The sequence below is a fragment of the Hydra vulgaris genome, chromosome 01 (assembly GCF_038396675.1).
Source record: "Hydra vulgaris chromosome 01, alternate assembly HydraT2T_AEP".
Classification (NCBI taxonomy): Eukaryota; Metazoa; Cnidaria; class Hydrozoa; order Anthoathecata; family Hydridae; genus Hydra; species Hydra vulgaris.
Genome location: NC_088920.1, coordinates 28,165,508 through 28,188,023, shown reverse-complemented (window position 1 = coordinate 28,188,023; position 22,516 = coordinate 28,165,508). Strand labels below are relative to the sequence as shown.

Genomic DNA, 22,516 nt, shown 5'->3' with positions numbered 1-22,516 from the left:
TTAATAACGAAACATTTGCAAATACAATAAAAGTAAATTAACTGTAATTTTAAAATTTACCTGATATAAAAGATGGTATTGAAGCGACAAATTATTTTGATTGCATCTCCAATAGTTTACTATATTTTTACTATTTTTCTTGCCCTTCTTTCATTTCAACTTTTTCAAATTAAAAGTTCCTACCAGAAATAGAGCAAGCTCTGGAGCATATAACTTTTTCAATATGTTGAGAATAAAACATTCATTTTCTCTATGAAGCCACTTAAAATATGTTAATGGAATTTTTGGTGGAGAAGCTTAACTACAAAATCAACTTCCTCTAGGTTGATTTCAGATTATGATGTTGACCCACCACTTATCGTCATTGACTACATAACTTCCTAAACTGACTGCATCAGGTTGAAATATATATTGTTTCTTTTTAAGATGTGGATTATTGTGTAGTTAGTGTCTGCACAACACATATTTGCCCCAACCCTTTTGCCTTCAATATAAACTGATAAAACCTACAAGTACCAGAAATACTGCAATATTGTACCTTTCTTGTTGTGCTTCATGTTGCAATTGTATTTCCACACTTTTTATGTCAATAAAGTTAAATATTGATTGTATTTTGTAGTTCTCAAATCTCAAAATCATAATTAGTAATAAAATGTTTGAATACTGTATAAACAATATTAAAGAAACTATTTTTTTCAAGATTAAAAAAGATTTACTGAAGAATTGCACACCACTTTAAAAACACGTTTTTAGATAAATAGAACAGTTTTTAAAACTAGGAGCTATCATTAATATTACCCAGAATCTCCAGATATTAAGTGCTTTAAAAGAACAAGTGAAGATGCTAACTGAGCAGGCATTTTTTATTTTTATAATATTCAAAGTTTTCAATCTGCAAATAAACGTTGACACATTGATACATCGGTGAGGATGCATAATGGAATTCTACAAATTTACTGAACATATTGGTTGAACTGGATGAAATTTAGCATCCTTGAGTCGATAATTACTCAACTACTTCACAAATTTTTTTGATTTATTTGCATACGGATGCTAATGCATTGTGGTTTAACTTTAATGGTAAAAAAAATCACGAGGTAAGCATTTTTTTACCAGTAAAATCATGACACTGTGCAAGCGTGCACTCTTTGATTTTTACTGAACAACTAGTTTTTGAATTTAGATCCTTATATGTTTTATCTTATTTACGACATCCACTAGGAATATGACATTTTGGTGATAAGAACAAACACAATCAGTACGTGTATCATCTGCACCTAACAAAATTTTCAAGCATTGTTCGACATAAATAACTTAAGTAAGAAAATTTTCTATTGGAATCTTTTTGTAAGATATCATAACCATTGTGAGAAGTTGAACAATAGTCCTTTTGTGAAACAGAATTTTTTTTTCTAAAACTCAAATATATGTTTTTTATAATATATAATTTACCTATAAACTGCAAGAAGTTCTGAGTTTGATCCCCCCATTTTCCTGGTAGTACCATGCTTCATTTGTGTCCTTGCGCGGCGGCCTTATTTGTCAAGATTTGTATTTTGGAGTTAAAGAGTTAAGAGAGGATTGTCACTACAATATTATATTCTCCTTGATTGTAGTGATCCTCTTGGCCTTGGTGAGGTGAACAATATTAAAAAAAAAAAATGATTAGTTAAGTTACTACAGATAATATATTCAGTTATTAAATCCACCTAACATGCTCAGTTGTTAAATCTACCTAACATGCTCAGTTGTTAAATCTGCCTAACATGTACTTGCAAAAGTTAGCCGTAGCAAGGTTTCTAATTATTAGTCTTCCTACCATTATTATTACAAAGTCCTAAATCATTAGTTAACAAAATTAAAATATCTAACTCTATAGAATAGTTATATTGTGCATTAGGCACCAATCTACTCATTAATCTTGCTTCAAATGGTTTATCTGGGAAAGTTTTTCAAGTTATTGAACTATTATTCACTACTGACTTTTAAAGGAAATCATATATACAATATATTGCAAAGTTATCACCTGCTTAATTGCCTCTTATTATCATGGTTGCCATTTTTTACTTTTGATTCAATTCTCTTCCTCTATAAATCTCTAATTCCTCTCTTGTTCATATGGAATGATGTTGTCATATTTGTTCATGTGGAATAATGAGGAAAAAGAATTAGATAAGTTTTTTTGAAAATAAAAGGTTTTTTAACTTAAAAGAACAATTACAGTAAAAAAAAGGTGCAAACTAGTTGAATTATGAGTCACAAAAGATTGAGTTTCAGCTGATAGAACAAATGATAATAGCTTGTTTGAGCAGCAGCCATAGAAAAAAGAAAGAGGTACAGGTAAATAGGTATTTGGGTCATATTTGAGCCATGTAATTTTTCATACTTGGGTTGGTTCTTCTCTGATTGCTAATTTTGTCATATTTGGGTCGGGTTGTCTCTTGTTTCTAATGTTGTCATATTTGGGTTGTCGTATTTGGGTTGTCATATTTGGGTTCGTTCTTCTCTAATTGCCAAGCTTAAGCCTGTCTCTTTGTTGGCAGATGGCATTTCTTTTTCACTTCTATTAATACTGCTATCAAATATAACTCTTGATACTCCCCATTCCTTTAGCTGTGACAGTTCCTTCATATTCTTAAACTATTGATTATCTAGTATTTTTCTTCAAATATTGAATTTTTTCCTTGGACATCATTTGGTATTTTTACTTGTTTTGATGTTTTTCTAACTCATAAAATTTGCAGTTTACTGTACTTTAAGTCTTTTGTTACTGCTTTCTTGAACTTCTTGTTTTTATTTCTTTCTTGAACTTCTATTCTGGACTCTCTTTTTAGGTTTTTATTAACTAAGGTACTTATTGTGTAATAACAATAATAATGATGATCTTAAACTTCATTACAATTATTGTGACTTGACTATAATATGTTTTTGAAGAAAAAGAAATCTCACATTCTGCCTTTCATTGTAATTTAATGTTTTTGATGTCAGAGAACTTTTATAATAACCTCTTATTAAACTTATGATAACCTCTTATGATCCTTATGATAATCTCCTATGATCCCTATGATAAGCTCCTATGAACTTTATGATAACCTCCGGTGAACCATGTTAAAAACTCCTATGTATCTTTTGATAAACATTGATAGTTTGATGTTAAAGTTTTTAAAGTTGTTATTTATCTTTTTTTTCTTATAAAAATGAGCTTTATATGGCTTAATTTAATTTTTAGTAAGAATTTCTATACTTTAAAAGAAATTTCAGTAAAAGAAAGGATTTTATAAGTAATAACTTTAATCAGTTATTAAAAGAAATTTCAGTAAAAGAAAGGATTTTATAAGTAATAACTTTAATCAGTTATATAATTAAAAAGTTTGTGTTTGAACTAACAACTATATGCTTAAGTAAGACATAATAACAGATAAAAAAGTTTATCAAATATAACATTAACTCAAAATAAACTTTTGTTTAACTTCAACTCTTATAAATACCAATAAAAATCATAAAAATTAATTTAATTCAAAATATTCAATATAAAATATTTGCTATACATATACTTAATATTTTATTTTACCAGATTTTTTTATGTTGAGATGTTTTAGTACTTTATTAGATTTAATAGTGTTAAATTTTTTGAAAAGTTTAAAATTTAAAAAAAGTAAATTAAAATTTCAGAAAAAGTTGTTTAACTTTATCTAGCCTTTTTTGTTTATATGTTTTTCATATTTGTTTTTTAATGTTATTCACCTCTGCACGACCAAGAAGACCAATACAGTAGAGGAAGCAATTTTTTAAAAATCTTTTAATTATTATTATTGTGGTTATAACCCTCCTAATTTAACTTTAAAACATGAAACTTTCCAAGTGAGGCTGCCGTGCAAAACATGAAACTTGACAAGTGAGGCTGCTTTGCAAAACATGAGACTTGACAAGTGAGGCCGCTGTGCAAAACATGAAACTTGACAATTGAGGCTGCTGTGAAAAGTAAAAATTTGTGCAATAGTCTTTGTTAAGGTTTTTTTAGAATTCATATCTTCAATAAATTTTAGTAAAAAAAAAATTGGTTAGTAGTGATAAATTTGTCAACATAATAACAAATAAAAAAGTTTATATATAGACATAGTTACAAATAAAAAGTGTATCAAATATAATAACATTAACTCTAAATAAAAAGTGTGTTAAAAATGATTTCAATCTAAAGTCAATAAAAATTTACAAAAAATTACTTAAATTCATTAAATTTATAGAAAGTTATATAATATAAAATTTATTATGATAATAATTTTATGTTTGTATGAAATAATAGCAATAATGATCAGCATTGTCATGATCATGAACATTAGCAAAATCTTGATAATGATTTTATTAAAAATTGTTTTGTTTTATTTAGATTTGTCAAGGGTGTCTGCTGAACTAAAAAAGTTTTACATTCAGAATTATGGGAAAATTTGTGAACTTCAACCACTATTTAAAGCACCTGTAAATGTTGATCTGATACAAAAATTTGTTGATCTATGTATTGTTGATGCAGTAAATGCTCAATTGGATGCAGTTTTTAGTGTTGAACTAAAGAAATTTCTTGAAAAGCAAATGTGTTATACACCAATTCCATATAGTGAAATATTTACAAAAGAAAAATCAGTAATATTAATATCTGGAATAGCTGGTATTGGGAAAACATGGTTTCTTAGAAAATGTTTGCTTGATTGGTCAAATGGTTTTATTTGGAAAAATATTAAACTTGTTTTTTATTTGGAATGCAGGAGAATTAACCAATATCCAAATATTTCTAATATTAATGAATTACTTAATATTTTCTACAAAGGTATTGCAAATGAATTTAACATTAGTAATCATACTGCACTGTTTATAATTGATGGATTAGATGAGTTTAAATATTTTAATGAATTACTAAATCCAAGTTTGACTTGTAACTATCCGATTGTTAATGCTTTAGCAGAAATTCAAAAATATAAACATGTAATTGCTGGTAGAGTTTATGCAATAGATCAATACCAAAGTATATCTGCAGAACATAGCGATAAGTTTACCATTCAAATAATGGGCTTTAATGAAAATGGAATAAATAATTATGTAGAAAATCATGTTATAGAAGAAAAAAAAGAAGTTGTAAAAACAACTTTAAAGGAGTCTCCGATTGCAAAAGCCATGGCATCTGTTCCATTTTATTTATCTTCTATGTGTAAAATTATTAGTGATTCGAAAAAAAATAATGAAAATTCGTTTTTGACAATGACTGATTTGTATACAAGTCTTTTTTTATACTTTTTACGAAAACACATCATTAAGAACAATAAATTTGTATATGAGATAATGGAAGACAGTTCTAATAAAAAATATATTTTAAATATTTGTAAAATTGCATATAACATGTTTGTTAACAATAAAATAATTTTTTCCAAAGATGAAATACAAGGTTTTATTAATGACTTTGACAGAAATGAAGGTATTTTTTTTGGATTTATAGAAAGGTTTGAAACAGATCTCGGTTGTTATTATCAGTTTGCACACTTGACAATAATGGAGTTTTGTGCATCTGTATATGCATATAATTGTTTAAGTGGTGATTACATTATGGCCAATAAGAAGCTGAAGAGTTGCTTATCAATGGTTTGTGGATTAACTAATAAAAACCCAAACAGTTTATTAAAGTTTCTTGTTAACCTGGATCCTTCAAAAAAATCCAATAAAGAGTCATCACTTTTGTTTCCTATTTTAGGTAAGTTTAAAATATTTTATTGCATTTTTGTGAGCCTACTTTAGATAGCCATTCAATTGTTCATAAAGATGTAAATAATATAGAGCAGGTGTTCCCAACCCTGTTGTCCTGGGCACCATGATGCCTGCGGAATGATTTGTGCCAGCCACTATTCGACAATGAAAATTTTTTTTCGTAAATAATAATTAAAATGTTATATTTTTTTTTTTATTTGTTAGAATTTTTTTTTTTGAGTGCCTAAGTTTATTTAATACATTTATATGTTTGCGGTATTGTATGTATAAGTGCTTCCTTTGCTGTCAGTACTTATCGCTACTAGTAGCGAGCCAGACTCTAGCCTGGAACGGGGTTGCTATTCGCACATCACTTTTTGTACACGCAAAAAACCTGAAGTAGCTACATGCTCGTACCGTCCCGATCAAATATAGCTAGTGCCCGTAACCCTACCAATGTTTTAGAGTGTGCTCTAGAGTACAAAAAGGTTGGGAAGCCCTGATATAAAGCTTTTGACTTTATTTTTATTTTTACAATTTATTGAATGGTATAAAGTATTATTTTATATTTGATATAATTTAGAAAGATAGGCAAGTTTTCAAAAAAAAATTTAAAGATATATACTTTATCTAAACTGACAAAAAATAATTATTTGTGTGACCGTTGCTTGCTTTATAAATGCTGTAGGTAGTGATGTGGTTTCGGTCATTTTTAGATAGGACATTTATTAATTATTTATTCAATTTTTTTAGAGGAGGGGGAGTTATTTTTTTAATTTAGGGTTATTTAAAAGATTCTTCAACGAACAAAATGTTATTTAAAAATTACCTAACTGTTTGCACAAATCTTATATATGTATATAAATCCTTCAAAATTAATTTAACCTTTAATTAATTAATTTAACCCTTCAAATATTATTTCATATATTTACTTATATGAAAATATGTTTTTTGTGGACAAAATATCTTTTTTAATATCATTAATAAAATATTATAAATAATTGTAGAGTCTTTATTAAAATATTTTGTTTTTAATTTAGTACATATAAATATTTTATAAAAATTGTTCACAAGATAAATTTATGTCTTGAGTTCACTTTTATGAGACCTTTAACAACTTAAATTCTTTTCTTAGCATAAAATCACTTTTAAAACCCCTTCGACATGAAATTTAAATTTTTTCTCCCTATGGAAAAAAAAACCTTCATCGAAAACCTTTAGAGAGCAAAAATTATTTTAAACTACGTTTATATGAACTAGCGTTTATTTTTGTAATAGCATTTTGAAGAAATAACTCGGAAATATTAATTTTTCTCAAATAAAGTCATTATCAGTTTTAAAAGATTGTTCACAAATTTTATTTAAATTTGTTTTTACTTATTTTGTTTTTGTTTCTATAATTTTTTTTATATATTGTTTTTATTTCTATAATTGTTTATTTTGTATGCTGAATTTAAATCTTTAAACATATTTTATGGTTTAAATTTTCTTTAACCATAAAAATGCGGACTTGAAGCAATTTTTAATTTTAAACATACCGGTCTAAATATCCTATCTACATTTAGAGGATTTTTTTTTTCTAGAAGACAAATTTAAAAAATTTGTATAAAATATACCTTGCCTTAGTATTATACGTTTTTCAAAATAAAAATATAAATAAATAACCAAAATAGCCATAAACGTTATATTTGTTACAATATGACAACTTTAACACCAACATTGATTCGCCACTAATTTTCTCTTATAGGTTTTATTCGCTATCTAACATAAAAAATAAAATAAAATTTATTTCATAATTGCTTCTCCTAAGAAAGAAGCATTAACTATAACATTTGATAAACAAGCAATAACTTTAACATTTAAAAAAAAATGTTGAGTTTAAACAATAATTGTTTCTTAAAGAAATATTACAGTTCTTATTGTCAAAATCAACACAAAATTAAAAATGAATTCCGAAAAAAAATTTTTTTTAGTTAAAACTATTTGTTTTCTTCATTTCTTATTTTTGCTCCTGCAAAGTATTATTTTAACATCACTAAAAAAAGAATAGAATGGTTTTTAATTTAAAATGGCTTTAATTATTAGGTTTTTTTATTATATTACTCGTTGTTAATAAATTACCCAGTATTTTTTCATCTTATTTGGCATTTTAAATAGTTTCATGTGCAACACTAGGTTATTAGGCTAAAGATAAACATCTAAATAATGATGTGTGGTTGAACTCACATCGTTCTAAGTTTATTTGCAGAAGAAAGTGTGTGCATATGTATTTTTTTCACATTCTTCACAAATAGAACTTGCACCATTTGTAAAATACCATCATAATGTTATGCTAAATTGTACAAAATTTCACTTCTTCACAAATAGAACTTGCACCATTTGTAAAATACCATCATAATGTTATGCTAAATTGTACAAAATAAACACTGTTTTTATACATGATTATAAACCCACAATGGCAACCACCATGTTTTACTTTTTTGTAAATGTTTCATATACTTTATAAAAGTTAAAAAGGACGAAATAAAGGACATTCCCAGTTTTTTTTATTACGAAAGCTAATGTTAAAGTATAAAGAAAAATATTAGAGTAAGATTCACTTTATTTTGTTAAATTTATAAGTAAAAGTAAAAGTAATGGGTTACTTTTCCAAAATGTATAAAAGGTAAAATAATACATTAGCTAACGACCTTATAGTATTCAAGCAGGTGTGAATCCTTCTTGTGTTGAACATTTATGAGTCTTAATCTAATTCCTAAAAAGTCTTGTTTTTGGTCTCGGGTTGATTTTATGATGTCCAAGTCTTGATATTGGTATTAAAGTGTTATGTTTTGGTCTGTGCAATAATTAATTGGTCTTGAATACATCTCTTGACTACATCTGGTACCTAGAAGACATATCTTATCATTTATGTTTAAAGCCATAGTTTTGCAGAATATTGTAATATGGCCTGATAATATAATATAGTCTCTTAACTGAGCAGACATAACAATACACACACTGCAAGGAAGTTATTACAACTTTTTGTGTTGCTCTTAATGGGACTAAGTATAACTATAAAACTGAAGGTGTTTTTACTCTGAGACTAGGGTATCAGTTTATAAACAACAATTTCAGCAGCATTCAGCATTGAAAATGCTGAATGCTGATGAAATCTTTTTTAGATAAAGATTTTTTTAGTTTGATTTTCAGCAGTTTTGGTTGAAAAAGGTAAATAAAAGAAGACAAATCTCTTCTTTTATTTACCATAGTCTTAAATCTTCTGCAGTTATGATCTCATTTTTTGCTTAAATGGAATACATTTCTTATATTCTGTCTCCTTCCCGTTTAAGCATGTCTTTTCTTTTTTGCAGATCTTTCACAAGGCCAGCCATTTTTTGTACACTGCTTAATTTTAACAACAAATAAGTCTCTATCTTTTGGTAATACTGCAGTCTTTTTTTATCAAACTCTGATAATTCATTTTCTTTAACATTGATTTTCTCAGTGCTTTCTTATTTTTTGCACAACTTGCCTTGTTTCTTTTTATTAACAGGCTGCTTTAACTTCTTTTATTGTATGTCATTTCTGGATTCTTTTCATAAGTTTATGGCATCTTAGTAATATAATTTATGCCCCAAATAAATTTGCATTTATTACCCTTTTTGCCACAGACGAGAAAAATTTTAATAGTTTTGTTAAGTATAGACAGCAACAAATATTTTCTATAATTTTTTTAGCAAATTTTTGTTTTTGATGATTGTACGGAAAATTTTTCCTTATAATCCTTTACATAATTTTCCCATATCTTGCTCAACATAAAATATAATATAAACCCTGAGAGGGTTGTAACTTCAATTATAGTAGCCTCTTTGACTATAGTTGCCTACTCAGCCTTGGGAAAATGATTCAACATGGAAAAAAAAATCTGTATTGAATTTCAAATATTAACTTTTTTATATATATATTTTTTTCTTTGCAGCTTTTCTCATGAACATACATGTTTTTGCAGTGTAAAAATTAGAATAAAATCAGTTGTAATCATAAAACGTTGCAACACAGTTGTAATTATTATTTAAATCATACATCTTAATTTCAAGTGAAATGTTATTTTAATATGGTTAATATGCAAAAAGGCGATTGATTTATTTATTTCACATATTGAGAAAACTGAGAAAGCTCAGGCTGACAAAATTAAGTCAAAATTTGTACTTCTTTGCTATCAAAAGAAACTAATGTTTATTTTTTTTCATAATCAAACTTGCAGAGATTAGGGATGTAACAGCGACGAGGTGAAATTAATTATGATAATTCAAAAGAATCAAAATTAATTAATGCAATAGAATAATTTAAATTAATTAAATTAAGTTTGTTATTTTTATATCAGGAAATGTGAAAAATAAAAGGAAAAACTCCTAAGAGCTAAATACACAGAAGTTAGTGTTTAATAATTTTTGGAAAGTTTTTCCAACCACCCTGAGCTAATTAAGATCTTTCTTCCTATTTATTAAATTTTATTTATTATGAATAAAGAAACTTTATCTTAAATTTCAAAATAATTTAGTTACTTTTTTCTGTTTTTTGAGTCAGTTTAGGTCTTGAAAATTAGAAACTATGAACTCCCTAATGGGAGAAAAATAAATTCCCAATCATCTGTCAGTTAAGACTACTTTCCTCTGTCCCCTCCTTCCCTTCCTATGTCTTCTCATTTATTACATCTGGATAAAAATTCCCATCTACCCCGCATTGTATTAAGCACCTGAGAGTAACTTGACAGTAATGAAACTGGAACACCTTTGACCATATCAAATCGCTCCTTTAGTTGTTACTGACTTAATTTTACTGTTTCCTTGGTAGTTTTAAAAACTCCGAATATAAAAATTTATTATAATTTTACCTGGGGTTACTTCATTTATAAAAGTGCAAATGTAAAGGCTCAATTTTTTTCTTTTAGTTATCTTGAATAATTTAGTTGAAGTTATCACAATAAATGAAATTATGGTCTTTCCTTAAACAAAAATAAAAAACATTGTCAAACGTGCATCATTAGTAGATAAATTTAAATGAGGAAGTTTAGAATTTTAATCTGACTTTTTTATATATTGTTTCTAAATATTTTAATGATTTTTTTATTACTATACTCAACAAGTTTTGACTTACATAATTAGTTTTTGCGAATAACAAAAAGTTTTTATTTTATTGACCAGTGGCTATCACTGGTCAATAAAAAAACAGAAAAATTATTATTTCTTTGTATCTCTATTTTGTCCTGGTCTCTGGTGTCTAGAAGCTCTAAACTTGTTGGTTGACTTATGATCCGCAAACATATGACTTTTTAGAAGCAACTTATCTAGGAAAGAGCTTCCTTTAATTGAGCATTACACTTTTCCAACTTATCTTTTTATATTGATAAATTTTGGTTGTTGAGCTAGAGTTCTATCTTAGTAAAAACACCTTTAAATTTCTTAATTTAAAGGTATTTTTACTATATCCTTTGTTAATTTAAAACCTAGATATTCAACTTCGGGTGACATGAATACACATTTACTTTCCTTTAATTTTAGTCCTGCATTTTCTAGAATATGTAAAACCCTTTCATCGTTTTTTAAATGCTCCTCATCCGACCGGCCTGACACTAAAATGTCATCAACTCGAACTTTGGTAAATGGCCAATTAGCTTCTCAATTTCTCGTTGAAAAATTCCAGATGCTGAATGCACCCCAAACTGTAATCGTGTAGGTTCAAATAGACCTCGATGAGTGTTGACTGTCAACAACTCACAGGAACTTTTATCAAGAAGTAATTGTTGATAGGCAAATGCTAAGTCCAGTTTTGTGAATTTTTGTCCGCCGGCCAAAGTTGCAAATAAATCTTCTGTCCTCGGTAGATGATAAAAATCGCATATTGCTGCCTGATTTACAGTCTGTTTATAGTCTCCACATAATCGAATGGTGCCATCTTTTTTTAGGGCTGGAACGATTGGAGCTGCCCAATGGGAATGACTTGCCCAATGGGAATGACAATGGGAATTTTTCTCAGCCAGTTTCTGCCAATCAATGAAGGTCTTTTACCTGGAGTGATTATTAAAGTTAACATATTAGTCTGCCCATTTATTTTGACCGAAAGCTCAACTTTCCCCACTGGTGATACTACTTCCCCAGTGAATGTCCGCAAAAAAGATTTGGTTGGATAAGCTTCCTTGCTCATGAGTCCTTTCTTTTGCAAGCTCGTAAATGTTTCTAGACTCATTACTGACACAGATGCTCCAGTGTCGAGTTCCATTTGTATACAAATACCTTCAATTTCCACGTCAATCATGATTGGTTTCCTTTTACTCGACTTGTTTTGAATGCGATATAGCTCTTCTTCATCTTGATTTACATTAATCTCGTCTATCTTGTGTTGGGTTGTTGTATTTTTAGACACCCTTTTCTTTTTACGACATTTCCTTGTGGTGTGTCTCTTGTTGTGGCAAAAAAAACACTCCTGATCTTTGAAAAAACATGTCTCTGGATTATGTTTGCCTCCGCAACGAAAACATTCACGCTCATAATGTCTTTCTGATTTGATTTCAACTTTATTGATTGCTGCTGGGCTGGTAACGTTTTGATGGCATTAAATTATTGCTGCTTGATTTGCTGCTGCTTCCATGGTTAGCACAATGTCTAATGTTTTTGTAACGAAAGGTTAGATCCTTCACTTAGTAGTCTCTTCTGAATTCGAGAGCCGTTAATCCCACACACTATTCTGTCTTGTAGCATTTCATCCAGTGTATTTTCATAAGCACAATGGGTGGTCAAAGCTCTGAGATCAGCAATAAATGTTGCTACTGATTCACTAGTGTCTCTATTTCTTGAATTGATTTTGAAACGTTCGGCTATTGGATTTGGGGTTGGACTCTTGTGGTTGCTCATCAACCTGCATAACTCAGTGTACGATCTATCGCTCGTTTTTCCCGGTGCTACCAAAGACTTGAACAACTTATATGTCACATATCCACATGAACTTAAAAGGATAGCTCTTTGTTGCTCTTTATTAATAATGTCGTTAGCAATAAAGAAAAAATCTAGTCTCTCGACATAATTGTCCCGATCCTCATCTGAGTTGAATTCTGATAAATTTCCGAAATGAGAAGCCATCACGTTAGTGCACTAATCAATTTGTACTACTCATAATAATAACCATAAAACACCATAAAATAAAATCACCAATAATTAAACCATCAAGGAATGCAATAAATTTATCTTCGTCGCCAATGTTAAATGCGTTGTATACGGGTATATGAAAATGAACACTATGAATATTTTTAGTAATAAATCTCTTTGTTATCATTAGCACAGTTTAAGAGCTCCCCATTCCGGTGTACTAAAATACAAGAGAGCTTTTTAAATTATATTTGTTATAAAGAAAAAAATAAAACAAAGTTACTGGTCTAACGTGTATAATGTTGCTAAAATATTTTCTATTTAAGTAGAGAATAGATTAAATTTCACTTTATATTTATTCTTATATTTTCGTGATAATAATGATAGTGTAGATAATTTTTATTGTGTAAATTATTACTCAATTTCCAAGTTGTTTACTTGTTATACTGATTTTAAAATCACAAGACACAGATTCTCTTAGATGTTTTTAAGTAATATTATTTTTACTTTAGGTTTTTTTATAATTTTTTGTTCATCTTCAAATTATATGGTTTTATTTTTTATACACCAAAATTCAATTTGATGAAATTTATTTATAAATTATGATCCTTTTTAAAGTAGTTATTATTTTTTTGTATATTTTATAAATTTTTTTTTTCAAATTCTCTTAAGGCGAGATAAAAATCTTCATGTTTTTTTACATTTTTTGGTAATATAGCAGTTCTTTTGCAATCAAAATCTGATATTTTATCTTCTTTAGCATTGATTTTCTAGGTGCTTATTTATTTTTGCGCAACCTTACCATTTTACTCTTTATATACAGCCTGTTTTTTTTTTTATTGTATCTCATTAGCTTTTTTATATATGCTTTTGGCATCATAGTAATTCAATTTTGGACCCAAATAAATTGTTTGATCATACAGAAAATTAAATGGTTACTTGGTTTTTATGTTACCAGTAAATTTCCTTAAATTGTGCATACTTGTATTTTTTAAATAAGTCAGAGTGTTTTTTTTTTTACTCTCTTAAATCTTTGTTATTTATATGCATAGTTTTTGTTTAGGATTTTACTTTCAATTGTTTTATGTTTTAAGTAATATAATTATAATTTTTGTTTGAGCTTTAAAGATTTATATAGACTGTTTGTAATCCATGGTGATATTACATTTTTGATTTTAAAATCAAAGTATGTATATATGTGCACATATATGTGTGTGTGTGTGTGTGTGTGTGTGTGTGTGTGTGTGTGCTTGTCCATATATATATATATACATATATATATATATATATATATATATATATATATATATATATATATATATATATATATATATATATATATATATATATATATATATATATGTATGTATATATATATATGATAAATGATTGTTATATTTTTCCATGCATAATTTAAAGCTCATTTCAACCTTTTAGATGTTTGGCGTGTTTTGCTAATAAGTAGAAAGTTAATTTTATTTTTATATTTCAACCTTTTAGGTGCTGGCGTGATTTGCTAACGAGTGGAAAGTTAATTTTATTAAATTACTAAGATTTTTTAAATCATTCTTAGATTTTTTTTACTTTTATTGTTTTGTCTGAGTATGTTTGTGTGATCTTGGCTTTTTTTTATTTTACCACACTTTCATTTTTTCTGAAAGTTATCATCATGTAGGTTCTGTTTTATTTTTCTCTGTTTTATTTTCTTTTCTTTATGTTTTTGTCTAAGCCTTTAAATAACATCTTTGGAGGTTAGGAATTTACTAGTTCTTGCTTAAAACTGTTGTTTTTTTATCAGTTTTTGTTGCTATAGTTTCAGTTTCTTTTCTAAGTTGTTGTGTTTCTGAATATATCACATCATTCTTTTTCAGCATTCTTGGCAAATCATTTTTGAATAAATCTAGGTGTGTCAGTCCCTCTGCACTACCTTTTGTAGGCTGTTTTGTTTCCCTTTTTTATAAGTTAAGCGTTGCCTGCTAAATGAAACAAGCCAGGTCTTGGCCAAAAATTTATTTTTTATTTTATGTCTTTTTTTCGTTAATTCGTTTAAAGATTTGCAAAATGATACGTCGCTAGAATAGCCAGATTTTGGTTCTCCTTATAATATAATATAAATTTTTTATTATGTTGTATATTTACCTTTGCAATTGATTAGTTGCCCTTACCTAAGATTGTTCTTCTTAAATCAAAAAATAAATGAAGGAAATTTTTGTTTTCATTGATCAGACAGAAAATTAGTTCTTTTGTACTTCTTTGTAACCAAAACAAAATATTTTTGGTGTTCTTAGGTTATCTAGACAATCAAACTTGCATTGATTAGGGTTAAAATGGTGGTCAGGTGAATTTACCCAGTAAACACAGATTGGTTCAGAGTTGGTCAATATTTAGTTGAAATTGGTTGAAAAATGAATAAAATGTTTAGCGACCTATTATTGATTAAAAATCGACGCTTGATTTGAAATGCGTATTTCAAACTTTTTTATATATAAGTTTACTAAGCGTTGGTCTAACGTTTAGAATATCGACTTACATTAGTCAATATTGTAAACCTTTAATCGACCTTATTTAAATTAAAATATTTACAGATTTAAAATCTACACTTTAAATATTTTAATATATACGTTTATTAAATGTCGATCAAACGTTTACAATATTGACTAGTGTAAGTCGTTATTCTGTTTGATCGAGGTTTAATAAATGTTTATTATATTATAATAAAGTATATGCCATTGGTCAGAAGGCTAACAGCTTAAGTCACACGGTTTATTATTAAAATGTAATGGAAAACGTTAAAAAATTATTGTTTATTGGCTTAATAATTAAATTAGACTTTGCATTTGCGTTTTCAAGATTCACTTCCTTACAACAACTGAAAGCAAAATGACTTATAAATAAATAATAAACAAGTGTCAATTGCGCCATTCTAATTCATGGAAGTTCTTATTGCAACAATCTTACGTCCTAAATCCCAACAAATCAATGGGCGCAGACGTTTTATGGATGTTTGCTTTAAAAGTTAATCTGGATTTAATTCTAAACGGATAATTGACCAAATCTGAAGTTTTTTCTAAACGTTGTTTTGACGTTTAATAGACATTTGTGTGTTTACTGTGTAATTATGCAAGTAGACTACAAGTTTTCGGGTTAAAACCATCTAAATTTTTTTTGTAATATAGTTTTTTAAAAAGTATTCAAAATTTATTTCCACAAGAATAGATATGATATAGGCGAAACCAAAGTTATTATCTAAGTTTCGAATCTACATTGCTTATGTTGCAATAATGTACATTCATAATGTCTATGTTGCAAAAATGTACATTCATAATGTCTAAGGTGCAATAATGTGCATTCATAATGTCTGTGCTGCAATAATTTAAATTGGCATTCATAACAATAGTTAATAAAACTAAACCATAAATAAATAAAAATTTCAAATGAAGAGCAAATCTGCTTTTGGTTGAATTTGATTTGAGATTTAGTTTAAAATTGATAAGATTGATCACAGTTTTGGAGCTCCCCGTTTAACTAAGCTACGAGAGTTTTAAATTATATTAGTTATAAAAATAAAAAGAAAACAAAGTTACTGTTCTAACATCAATAATGTTGCTAAAATGTTTTATAACTAAGTAGAGAACAGATTTAGTTTCTATATATATTTATTTTGTGTATTAATAATGGAAATATAATAATAGTTGTTGTGATATTAATATAATGATTGTATAAATAATTTTTATTGTGTAAAATGTTTCTCACTTTTCAATTTGTTTACTGGTTATACTGATTATCAAATCACAAGACACAGGCTCGTTTAGATGTTTTTAAGTAAAGTTATTTTTGCTTTAGGTTTTTGAAACAATTTTTTGTTCATCTACAATTTATATGGTTTTTATCTGTTATGTGCCAAAATTCAATTTGATGAAATCAATTAAGATTCTATATTTATAAAATTTGACCTTGTGAAAGCAATTTGTTTTTTTGTTTTTTGTTTTTTTTGTAATTTGTCTTAAGCAGAGATTAATACTTTTATAAAGTTATTTTTGTTTTTAAATCAACTTGTGTGTGCCTCAAACAGATCTCAGTTTGATTTTTAATTTGTGTCTTAAATAAAAGTTTTAAATCTGATCACAAACCATCAACTGCAAAAGTACAAATAGATCATAGTTCAGATAAGTTATTCCCAATAAATTTGTCTGATTGTTTAAATTTGTCAGAATATTGGTTTATAAAATCAAAAAAATCTTTTGTAGAAATATAACAAAAATGTTTTGTTTCAAAATATAAGTATGCAAAACAGATGGCTTCGTTCAGGAAATAAGAGATTTGTTAAGCATTTTTTGTCAATTAAGATATAAGAGGTCTTTTATTAGATAAGAATAGTATTTTTGATACTATCACTGAACCAATTTGTGGACCATGAATTTAGATGGGATATAAATTCTCATCCGAATTAAATTTAGTGAAGATGCAAGAAACCAAATTTACCAGACAAAATCATATTTTTAAACAGAAATGTAAGGCTATCAGTAAAGCTATAGTTTTACTGATAGCACTACCAGATTATTTTTTGTCTGAATGATTGTTATCAAAGTTAAAAGTTAAAAAGAATGAAACAAGGTGCATCTGCTCTTGTAATATATCCTCAATCGAAAAAGGAAAGACAGATTAAGTTTTTTAATTTTTTTTTAAGTTTAAAGCTTTTATAAAAAAAAAACATTATTATAAAGTTAGTTAATTTATTATGCTTTTTAAGCAAAAATATTTTTTTGTTAAACTCGTAACGTCAGGCTCGCTTTTACATGGAGTGTAAAAGCTGTATAAGCTAATACGATACCTACAATAAATATCTCGATGTTTGGGATTTTTTAATGTCGCAGTAAACAAAATATAACATTTTTTTAAAAAGGAACTGATTGTGTCGACACACAATAAAAGCAAAATTTATGTCACAATAAAATATAAAATTTATTAAAACTAACTACATGATTTGAGTTAGTCATCAAAAGTTTAACCTTCTGTCGGGCGCGCTTGATCGAAATGATACACGTCAATCATTTCTCTCTTGTGCAAGTTTTTGAGTAATGACTTAATGTTCTGCTTTTTAGTAGCTTTATTTTTTTTTCCTTCTGTTATTGTTCTACATCATCAAACATGTTTAAATCACTTCATATGAATTGATTTTGCGGCAGTATATGTTACATTTTATAAGTTTGATTATAATAAAAAAACTTATACCTGGTTGATACATTTTTAAATTTGTTAACATAATTTGATATTATTTATTGTTCAATTCAACGGGGATGGATTTTTTTTTAAATGAAAATATCAAATTGAAACATTGTACCTTAGAGCGTTAATGGTTAAAAAAGTCTTTATTACTAACGGTTAGATATAAATCTAACCTTTTGTACATATAATTAAAACATTTTTATTTATATTTTTAAATATTTTTTTTTGTTCATTTTTTTTTATATATAATTTTTAGTAATTCCTCCTATTTGCCTCTAAAATGGATGATAGTGTGAGATTATTTAATCGTGAAAGTTCAAAAGATATAGCGGAATTTTTTTAGTCAAACAAAATCTATTACTCTAACAAAATACTATATTTTCTCGACCTTTTGTTAGAAGAAATGTTTTCTTTAAGAGATATTCTCATAAATTAGTGATGTCTTAACTTATTTTAAGATGCTCAAAAAATAAGGGTTACCAAAAGAATTCAGCGATATTTTACACCGTTTTAGAACAATCCCAATTTATGAACAATCCCAAGATAACATAAGAAATAAAAATAAAAGAAAAAGATGCCAGATATTCACAAAATAAACGATTAACAAGGTATAATGCCATCCACCTATCTGTTTGACACACCTAAAAAGCCATTGAGGAAGTTGCGTAAAAACTGTACCTGGTTTTGACGTTTAAAAAGTTTGAGCATGATGATTAACATATTAAATTAATAATATATAAATGCTTCTTCTTTTTTTAAAGAATTCAGAAACTTTTTTTTTTTAAAATTTTTTAATTATATAATTAGCTTTTTAAAATACTCACTCGAAATTTATATCGATTTGATAAATGCGCCTCTTTTATTTAAAATAGCAATTGTGATGGAGTTTTTAATTATTGTAAATATTTCACATTTATTCAAAGGATTGTTTAAGCATTTTATAAAAAAAAATGGTTACGGTTTAAAACTGTTTTAAATAGGAAACATCAAGAAACAATAAATACAAATTTTACATATATATATTTGCTTGTCTTCGTTTTATATAATATGATATTTTTTATGAAATTATTTATATTATATAACTTTATATTCGCTTCATTTATAGGTATTACTAAAGTAACTGATAATAATTTACAAACTGTAAATTGTGTTTTTAAAAAAACGCGTTTTTACACATTTTTTGTGGCTTTTATATTATGTTAATGACGTCAGACGAAATAAAATTAACCAAGTCTATTTTTTAATTTTTTATTTTCGTTTTATTTATTTCACACCAATAAAATTATTAGTTTATGTTATCCAACGAAATTATATAATTTATTATTTATTTCACATCAATTAAATTAATAGCTTATGTTCCCCAATGAAATTATATAATTTATTATTCGACATGTTATCAAGCTTTTAACGTGATCTAAACATAATGGTGAAGCCTTAAATACTTTCATTTCAAATATAATTAAACTAATTGCTTTAAACGCAAAAAATATATCATAATTAATGTAATAAAACTAAGTAAATAAATATACTATAATTAATGTAATAAAACTGAACAAATAAATATACCATAATTAATCTAATAAAACTTGAGTAATATATTTCAAAAAATTCTTTGCAGAAAACATAAAAAATATTTATGAGACCTGGAAAAGCATTAATTAGATTAGATTTGGTTCAGTTAACTTATTTATGTGTAACTAGTGTATGTTTTGTTAACTTTTAAACACTTTGGAGGTACATTATTGACATTTTCAATATTTATTAGACTTTATATTTCATAAAAAAGGTTCCGATAGTTACGATATTATTCTATAAAACTAAACGGTTGATTCAAATTTTGTTCGAATATGTAAAAAGATTTTTTTAAAGTTCCATCGTCGAGTTTTAAGTATGTAGAACATAACGCTTTTTTTTTTCTTAAAAATGTTTTACTCATAGCGTCACCATTGTTTATTAAAACATACACGGGTAACAAAACTTCCTAAAATTCGTAAGTAACTTATATATAATATTATATATTCGCAAGTAAATTCTTTGGTTTTATATTCATTTATTTGTTTTTATTAAAAATGTTTTTGTTTTAAAACTAAATTTATTTTTTTCTAAAACAATAACGTACGACGACTGTCTTTTGTATAGGATTGATGATAATAAGTATTTTTTTTTGTTGTGCATATATTAGTTAAATTATATTATAAATATTCAAGATTAAATTACTAAATTATATAAACCTTAAAATTTAATATAACATTTTTTATAATATTTTGGTATCTATTTCTAAGCTTATTCTTTTTAATATAACATAGCATATAAATACGTGTTTATAATTTTCAAACTTTTAATATATTTATTTGTTATATGTTAATGGAAAGAGTTTTAGATTAATATGAAAATGTTGAAATATTTTATAAAAACGAACGATTATATATTGTTTCATCTCCATTTAAGTATGAAAATTTTTATAAGAATATTGCAACTTGAAAATATCGCTTTCACGAAATTGAAGTTTTGTATTCGTTAATTTGTTTTCGTTTTTTTCAACGTATGAAAATATAATACGAGTTTCCTCTTGGAAATACGATAATTGAGTATGAAAGTGTAAGTTTTTCAAAAAAAAGGTAGAACGAAAGTAGATGTAAAAAATTAAATAGATATGTTGAAAAGAAATCAACCTGGCTCCCTTATAACTATGCTCCTTAATATGCTCCCTGGCATATTATTATATTTTATCTTATAAAATTTATAAAAATACATCATATGGAAGACAGATAAAATGCGGATATTTTCAACGAGTTAATTATGGGAATAAAGTGCGAAATATTTTTTCTACCTTTTTTTTCTGTCCTTTTCCTGCACTTAACATGTTGAAAGATTCATTATATTACGAATTCACTAATAATCGTCCTTAAAGAAATAAATTTGTCAAAGTTTTTAATCAACGTCGAAATCGAATGAACAAATATTCCTTTTACAAAAATTTTTTTTGAAAATTGATTTCTAAATAACGTTCACTTGTTTAAAAAAATGTTTTATGTTTTATTAAAACAACCGAACGACGAAATTTTCTTGGAATATATGAATAAAAGAAAGTATATTTAAGTTACATAAATGAATAATTTTTGTTATGTCATTTTAAATATATTTAATTTATAACTTATATTTAAATTACTTCGTTTTAAAAATGTGATAAAATGTTTATATGAACGAAATTAAAAAATTGTGTATATTTTTATAATTTTTTTAAAGAATTATTTTATTTAAAAGTTTCACTATTTTAATACTTTTATATATAATTTTAATATAACATTATTTATGTATATAATATTATTATGTAAAATATAATCTATTTAATAAAAATAAAAAATAGCATAAGATTTTTTATTCAATCATTAAATTCATATAAATTAATAAAATTATATGTGTGCATATGTAGAATATTATAATATATATATTATAATTTTAATATTTTAGTAACTTATTTGTTTATTTTTATAATAATTATATTTACTTTAGATCGTCTAAGTAAAAGTGATGATATTAAAGATTACCATTTATTGATTGAATGTTTTTATGAAAGTCAATCATCATTTACTTATGAAATAAAATCAATTGTAGATAAACGGAAGCGGTGGAGTATTTCGATTTACGATGGAAAAACTTCTTACTTAACTTACTTAACTTCTTGCGAAAATTATTTTATAAATCATTACTTAAAATCTGGTAGAAACTTATCGGCGTTACATGTTCATAAAAATATTTTAAATAATGAAGAAAAAAAACTTTTAATACAATGTTCAACTAATGTTCACAACGTCAGCTTTGATCGTCCAATTAATTTCGAAGGATGGAAACCGAAAGATGAGATTAAAAGCTTGAGGATATGGATCTCGCGTTATTTAATAACAAAAAATAATTTTGAAAAGAATTTTCTTCCGTGGATTAATCTTTGTGAAGAATTATATCTTCACCTTCACAACGACATTGATTTTATTAAAGAAATTTATGAATGGATTCGTTGTTCGAATATCAAGGAGTTTAAGATAAATTATCGTGGAGAATATTTTCGTAACCTCGATGAATTAAAAACTTTACAACACGATAAAACATTTAATATTTTGAATATATTAAAAAAAAACAATATTTATAAATATATAATGAAATATTTAATGTAATAATTTATAATAATTATGTTTTTGATTATACAAATTAACTTAACCAGTTTGTTAGATTTATTATTTAAAAGTTTAAATTTTTATTCATATAATATCATAAATTAATTCGTTTTCAAATATATTTAATAAATAAATTAATAGTTATAATTATAATATAACTTATTGAATTATTAATTTATTAAGTATAACTATTATTATGGTATATAAATTTTTAAAATTTTTTTATCGTTATATTTATTTTTTATTGTTATTATTATTAATAAC

The 22,516-nt window shown here is 26.1% G+C and overlaps 1 protein-coding gene across 1 annotated transcript in view; it reads left to right on the top strand.

Annotated features, from left to right (window-relative positions):
- LOC136074301 (NACHT, LRR and PYD domains-containing protein 14-like) overlaps window positions 1–22,291 on the top strand; it is a 42,300-nt gene extending 20,009 nt beyond the window's left edge. Inside the window, exons 3-4 of the mRNA XM_065786607.1 lie at window positions 4,388–5,737; window positions 21,594–22,291. Of these exons, the coding sequence (XP_065642679.1) occupies window positions 4,388–5,737; window positions 21,594–22,252 (2,009 nt within the window). The 3' untranslated portion in view covers window positions 22,253–22,291. The remainder of the gene's footprint in view (window positions 1–4,387; window positions 5,738–21,593) is intronic.
- Window positions 22,292–22,516: the final 225 nt, after the last annotated feature.